The following is a 7328-nucleotide window of genomic DNA, read 5'->3' as shown; positions in this document are numbered from 1 at the left end:
TGAGTGAGTGAGTGAGTGAGTGTGTGTGTGTGTGTGTGAGTGAGTTGAGTGAGTGTGTGTAAATGAGTGTGTGAGAGTGTATGTGTGTCATTTATCAGGTCTTTAGTACTGAGATATTTTGTGTGTGTGAGAGAGTGAATGCAAAGCTCCTTAAAGCTGCCAACTACTACAGCTAACTACCAAAAAGAAAAGTGTAATAGTCCCGTATGGTTTTGTTTAACTTTGAGTTTCATGCATAAAAAAGGATGTGGAATATATAGCTCCCTCCACTAATGTAATATGATGCTTGGTAAATTCATTTGGTGATTATCTTTTTGGACTTTCATTCAAAATACTCTGAAAAATATGCCCTTTAATTAAAGTGAAATAAAGAAAAGATTGGTAAAAAGAAAAGAAAAATTGTTTTCTTAAATGTCAGTTATGATTAAATCTTGATAATCAAGACCCTTGACCTTTTGATTCTGACCAGCCGTTACAGCATCATATACTGTACCTGCAGGCACCTTGTGATGGGAAACTGGGCAGATCCTGTTCATGGACTCTTAGTTCCCGTCTAGCATAAATCTAATTAGTAGAACAGCAGTGGATTTCTAAAAATCCTCGTCCAGTAATCATACTCGATGGAAATTTTGGTGAGAAAGTGTGGGAAGCAGTCTTTTCACAGCACATGCTAAACTCTGAAAGCACACACCATGCAGCGTCTATCATCTGTTTGCTCAGTGGCTCTTGATTTGTCTGCGTCAGAACTGCCTCCTGGCTGGGAGAAGATCGACGACCCGGTGTATGGAGTCTATTATGTTGAGTAAGTGTAAGATCCCTCCATCTCACAATCAGTTCAGTTCAGCTCAGTGACTGAATTAAAGAAACTCCCAGTGTTTTGGGTGTGTGAATGGTGAGCGTGATTTCACCAAGTACAACATGTTCCTGGATCAACATCCTTGTTGATCCTGGAACATCATTACAATCAACCAATCAGAATTGAGGGATAACTTTTCAGGAAATGCCAGTTTTAGGCTTATAATCTGGGTTAGGTGCTTCTACACCCTTGTTAATCAGCTATCATTTCACACTGTTTTTAGGAGTAAATTATGGGTAGGGTTAGGTTTAGGGGTAGGGATTGGGTTAAGTCTGTATTTTTGGACAGTAATGTTGATCCAGGATCATGTCTTACTTGGCAAAATCACGGCGACCGTGTGTGAATGTAGGGCCTGGACTTTATTCTGTAAATTGTTAATCAACTTGATCAATTTGGGCCTTATTATTGAAAACGATTACTGTAGGACTCATTGAGTAACAAAAGCACTGGATCTTGGCCACAATTCAGATTGCATCATGCACCGTTTCATTTAGTACAGAGAATCAAGTCAGATTCACTGTCTGAGAATCAGCAGAGCTTGGATGCGTCTGAGGATGCTGACGGCTGTGTCTCTGTGTCTCAGTCACATTAACCGTAAGACGCAGTACGAGAACCCGGTTCTGGAGGCCCGGCGGCAGAAGCAGCTGGATGCGCAGCAGTCGCCGGAGGAGGGACGCTACATCAGAGGTGTGGATCACTTCAGGAACACACTGCAACACTTACTGGAGTCCAGTACCAACAACTGCTTACAAACTGACTCACACTGCTGTGCAACAGTCTTCGGCCATTAGTATTTTCACCAACAACAAAAAAGGTTTTAAGTCAGTTATTTCTATCTTTTGCTGTAGTGTGTCAGCAGGAAATATCAGTTTATATTTCCAACTTTCATTTTGCCATTAATTGTAATACTGCAGTGAGATTTTTGTCTGACAGCAGCCAGTGTTTCACACAGAGATCTGATCTCCGCATCATCATCCAGTCCTTCTGTGATTACATGAAGAAACAGAACAAACTGAGACAGACTCAATCCAGAAGAACTGTGGCCACGCTTCAGAAACCTCCTGCAGAGCTACCTGAAAAACGATGTGCAAGTGCACCCAGGACTATAGCTGTTTTAAACAAAGGATGGTCACATCAAATATTGATTTGATTTAATTAATGGAAGTTAATTGATAAATATCTATTTATGGCATTATTTTTGAAAGCATCCTCACTTTACAGCATTTTTACACTAGAGCCTACAGCTTCTCTCAGTACTGTAGCTCTGCAGGAGGTTTCTGAAGCGTGGCCACAGTTCTTCTGGATTGAGTCTGTCTCAGTTTGTTCTGTTTCTTCATGTAATCACAGAAGGACTGGATGATGATGCGGAGATCCGATCTCTGTGTGCAGCACTAGCTGCTGTCAGACTCCTAAACATACTCAAATCTCACTGCATTATTACAATTAATGGCAAAATTAATGTTTGGAAATGTAAACTGATATTTCCTACTCACACACTACAGTACAGCAAAAGATAATAACTGCTGAAATGTTTTGAAATAACTTGCTTAAAACCATTTCTGTGGTGAAAATACTAACGTGCCTAAGACTTCTGCACAGTAGTGTGTTATTACGTATGTAATGTTGTAGTATTTATTTGCATAGCACTGTCCTTTGCTTGAGTTTACACATGCTTACATTGATTAAATGGCTTACACTGTTTTGAGAACCCACTTCTGACATTCTGCTTAATATAAGTAACTTTGCAACTGCATGTAAACTAACTCTCATTAGAGTACTAGTAGACTGTTAGGATTAGTAGAATAATTTGACATGTACTTGCAAAGTGACTTATAGTCAGTTGAATGTCGAAGCAGACAGTCTATTAATATTCTGATGACTGCTAGTTGACTAGGAGTTGGCAAGTTACTTATAGTTAGTAGAATGACTAAAGTCGATTATCAAGATAAAGTGTTAAATTTACATTTTTCACTCTTTTTGCCTGTAGCTCAAAATTAGCCCGTGCGCATTCACACTCATTTTGCCAGCACTGGTCACATTTAATCAAGTTTAAAGCTGATTGCTCCGGTCTTCAGTCTCACGTGATCCTTCAGAAATCATTGTCGTATGCTGATTATTGATGTACTTACTGTAATTTTTGGTCAATTTAATGTCCTTGCTGAATGAAAATATCAGTTTAATAAAAAAAAAATGTCAGTCACTTTATTTGAGACATGCCAATACGCGATTTGATTATCAAATGGTTCTTATCTTGTACTTGTGGCAGTCTAATGTTTCTTTGGTGTTGTTGGTTTGGGTCAGAATGGATAGAGGGGCACTCGTCTGCCGGCGCTGCCATCGGCTCTTATGTGCCCAGTCATCTGGAGACATACAGAGACCCTCAGAGCAGTCTGTTGGCCCCTCAGGCCCCGGGCCCCAAGCGTGAGACTTCACTTTCATTCCCATGCAACCATGCAACCACCAAGAATATTGACTAAATAAGCATTTACAATGACAGAACTGAATAATTAATGTGTGTGTGTGTGAGCAGGAGGAAAGCCGTTCTTTACCCGTAATCCAGCCGAACTCAAGGGCTCCTTCATAAGCACTAAGCTGCTGAAGAGCCGGCGAGGCTTCGGCTTCACTGTGGTCGGCGGCGATGAACCGGACGAGTTCCTGCAGATCAAGAGTCTGGTTCTGGACGGACCAGCCGCTGTGGACGGACAGATGGAAACAGGTCTGAACATCCTAACCAGACATGACACAAGAACAGCTCTCTCTTCCATAATCATCTGAGTGTGTGTCCTAATCAGGCACCACACACGGTTCTTTAGCCCCTCCCACACTGAAATAAAAGCCCCACCCCTCTTACATATTAATCATCAAACACAAGAGAGTGATTCACAAACACTGCATATCAAATTACTAAATCCACAAGGAGTTTTGTTGTGTCGCATCATTTTTGCATTAATTGTGGGCAGAATCTGTGGGTTAAGAAATGCTTTTCGACATGCAGTGTGTGTGTATTTGCCTTGAAGCGAATCATTTTAGCTAATCGTCCCTGTGCAGCATTTTACGCCTCTCTCTTCTGTAACACATCCTGAATGATACCTGAAGAGTAAAGGATTTGCGTTGAACTGAACTGTCAAACACAGAGTTGCTGATCAGTTAATCGCTAAAGGGAACTGGTTCAGAAGGACTATTTGATATTGATGAAACCCAATCAGCCATTTTCTGTTTCAGCTGAGATCGCGGAGCGAAACAGTGACGTTTAATTAGCATTTCTCTGATCAGCTGTGTGACACTAGTGCTGGAATAGCAGTGTTGATTTATTGATTTTAATCCATACTGATATGGATTCTTAAATCTCAAGTTCAGTCTTTTAGCCTGTGCAGTTTTCTGTTGATGCGTGCACTTTACTAAACATTATTTATGGTGTCTGCCATCCAGTACTCACAGTAATCTGTGTGCTTGGTGTCTTGATATGAAACTAAATATCAGCATTCAAATTCTGAAGCCTCACATGAAGCGATCATCTCTTCCTCTTCACTACTAGTTACAGCAGCAAATAAACATGAACGAACATCAGAAGAAACAGAACAACTTACTGAAATCAATCCTGAATCCTGTCATCGATCAGTGATTCAACTGCGAAAGCACGTCAATTAAACAGCTTGAGATCAATAATGTCATATAACATCACATTTACCTCAGAAAAGACATTTAAGGATCATAATCTCTATAGATAGCTAGAAAAATAACTAAATATATGCACTAAATTAGATCTTTGTTATAGTTTTAGTTTACCTTTTATCGTCAATAATGTATATTTGAATAAATTCACATTGAGCAGCTGTCTGTCTGGTGCAGTCACACCAATCTGGAGCTGAACACGCTCAGAAGAGTGGAGATGATGGTAGACTTCAGGAGATTACCCCCTGCTCTCCCTCCACTCACCATCATGAACAGCTCTGTGGCTGCAGTGGAGTCATTCAGATTCCTAGGACCACCATCTCTCAGGACCTGAAGTGGGACACTCACATCGACTGTGTTGTGAGCAAGACCCAGCAGAGGCTGTATTTCCTTCACCAGCTGAGGAAGTTCAACCTGCCACAGGAGCTGCTCAAACACTTCTACTCTGCAGTCATTGAATCTGTCCTCTGCTGTTTAATAACTGTCTGCTTCAGCTCAGCTTCCAAAACTGACATTAGTAGATTACAGAGGGTAGTCTGGACTGCTGAGAGGATTATCAATTTTCATTTGATACCACCCATCTTAGTCTATCCCTACATCTTATTCTATTCTATTCCATCTATAGCACACCTGTACATAAAACCTTTGTCTATTTTAGTTTGTTTATATATGTATATACATATGTGTATTTTATTAGAAAACCTTTATTATTTTTATTATCTGTGTTGTTGTTGTTGTCTCTGTGTACTGGAAGCTTCTGTCACCAAAACAAATTCCTTGTTTGTGCAAACATAGATGGCAACAGTGGTGTATAAAGTACCTGAAAGCCATACTCAAGTAAAAGTACAGATATCTTACCAGAAAATGACTTTGGTAGAAGTTGAAGTCAACGTTTAGAATATTACTTGAGTAACAGTATTAAAGTATGTGATATTTATTGTACTTAAGTACGAAAAGTATTTTTTAAAATCTTAAACGAGTATTGAAAGTAAAAGTTCAAGTAAATGCATTGTTGTCTCTGTGTACTGGAAGCTTCTGTCACCAAAACAAATTCCTTGTTTGTGCAAACATAGATGGCAACAGTGGTGTATAAAGTACCTGAAAGCCATACTCAAGTAAAAGTACAGATATCTTACCAGAAAATGACTTTGGTAGAAGTTGAAGTCAACGTTTAGAATATTACTTGAGTAACAGTATTAAAGTATGTGATATTTATTGTACTTAAGTACGAAAAGTATTTTTTAAAATCGTAAACGAGTATTGAAAGTAAAAGTTCAAGTAAATGCATAATGGAAAAGAAGCAAATAAATATATATAAAAAAATGTTCATACACGGCTTGAGTAGCAAGATTGTGTTCAGTTTTAACTCTTTCTTCCATTTTGTATTTAATGGAATAAGAATAAGAAGCACTTCATCCTGTACTTGGTGTATTTCATTCCAACATAAGAAAACATTTCTGAAATCTGCATCTGAAATAGCATTTAGATGTATTTACACAGTTTATGTAGCTCAGAGAGGACGTGGATGCATTGCTTATTGTAATCATGCAGTTACAGATGCATAAATAGGCCTAATGTTTTGGTTGGAACATAAAACGCTGAATACTGAGTGAATTGGTGGGTTTTTGTTAAATGTGAGCCAAAATCATCACAATTAAAAGAACCAAAAACTTAAACTACTTCAGTCTGTGTGCATTGAATTTATTTAATAAACAAGTTTCACAATTTGAGTTGAATTACTGAAATAAATGAACTTTTCCATGACATTCTAGTTTATTGAGATGCACCTGTATATAAAAAATGTTCAAACACAGCTTGAGTAGCAAGATTGTGTTCAGTTTTAACTCTTTCTTCCATTTTGTATTTAATGGAATAAGAATAAGAAGCACTTCATCCTGTACTTGGTGTATTTCATTCCAACATAAGAAAACATTTCTGAAATCTGCATCTGAAATAGCATTTAGATGTATTTACACAGTTTATGTAGCTCAGAGAGGACGTGGATGCATTGCTTATTGTAATCATGCAGTTACAGATGCATAAATAGGCCTAATGTTTTGGTTGGAACATAAAACGCTGAATACTGATATTTGAAATAATTTAAAACATGAAAAAAAACAGTCTAAATGTGAAATAAAAACCACCAGTAGGTGGCAGCAAGTGACTGTTAATGAGTGAGTCATTGAGATTCAACAGATTCATTCAAACGGCTGATTCATTCAGGAACAAAGCATTTGACTGTGTTAATGAGTGAATCACTGAATCATTTATTCAAACGATTTGTTCAAAAAGTTGATTCATTCAATAAGTAAACACCATTGCTCAGAGACGCAAAACAGTGCTGTGTGATCTTTGTTTGGAACTATTTTCGCTGGCAAAATTGAGCAAAAACAAGCAATATTATGTCTAAAATGAAAGTCACTTATTGCTTTACTGAACTTGTATAAAATGATTATTAAATGTGTTCATGCTGAAATCTGCAGAAAAACAGTAGACTACTCTTTGTGTGATATAGATTAAGTTAACTATATTAAATTATATAAATATAAAAAGCATACAGAAGCATTTTTTGCCATCTATAATTTAGAATGCCTGGAAGTTTGAGTTTAATAGACTAATAAATTAATGCGTGCACTCTGTGTGTGTGATTTGGTGATATAGCCTACTTGATAATGTCAGATCGTACATCATTAAAACAACACTTACCATATTATCGCAGATATACTGTATATCGCACACCCCAGATTCGACTTGAGTGGGAAATGAATCATCCGCGGTTGTGCGCGCACTTGTTTGCACA

At 38.0% G+C, this 7328-nt stretch overlaps 1 protein-coding gene across 1 annotated transcript in view; it reads left to right on the top strand.

Annotated features, from left to right (window-relative positions):
• Nucleotides 1–7328, top strand: part of magi1a (membrane associated guanylate kinase, WW and PDZ domain containing 1a) — a 150506-nt gene that overhangs the window by 102405 nt on the left and 40773 nt on the right. The window contains exons 8-11 of the mRNA XM_016250642.1: nucleotides 745–802; nucleotides 1440–1543; nucleotides 3158–3277; nucleotides 3387–3572. Coding sequence (XP_016106128.1) covers nucleotides 745–802; nucleotides 1440–1543; nucleotides 3158–3277; nucleotides 3387–3572 — 468 coding nt within the window. The remainder of the gene's footprint in view (nucleotides 1–744; nucleotides 803–1439; nucleotides 1544–3157; nucleotides 3278–3386; nucleotides 3573–7328) is intronic.

This window comes from Sinocyclocheilus grahami, unplaced genomic scaffold (assembly GCF_001515645.1).
Source record: "Sinocyclocheilus grahami isolate Dianchi unplaced genomic scaffold, SAMN03320097.WGS_v1.1 scaffold1000.1, whole genome shotgun sequence".
Classification (NCBI taxonomy): Eukaryota; Metazoa; Chordata; class Actinopteri; order Cypriniformes; family Cyprinidae; genus Sinocyclocheilus; species Sinocyclocheilus grahami.
Note: the sequence above shows the minus strand (reverse complement) of the source record. Positions and strands in the feature narration are given on the sequence as shown.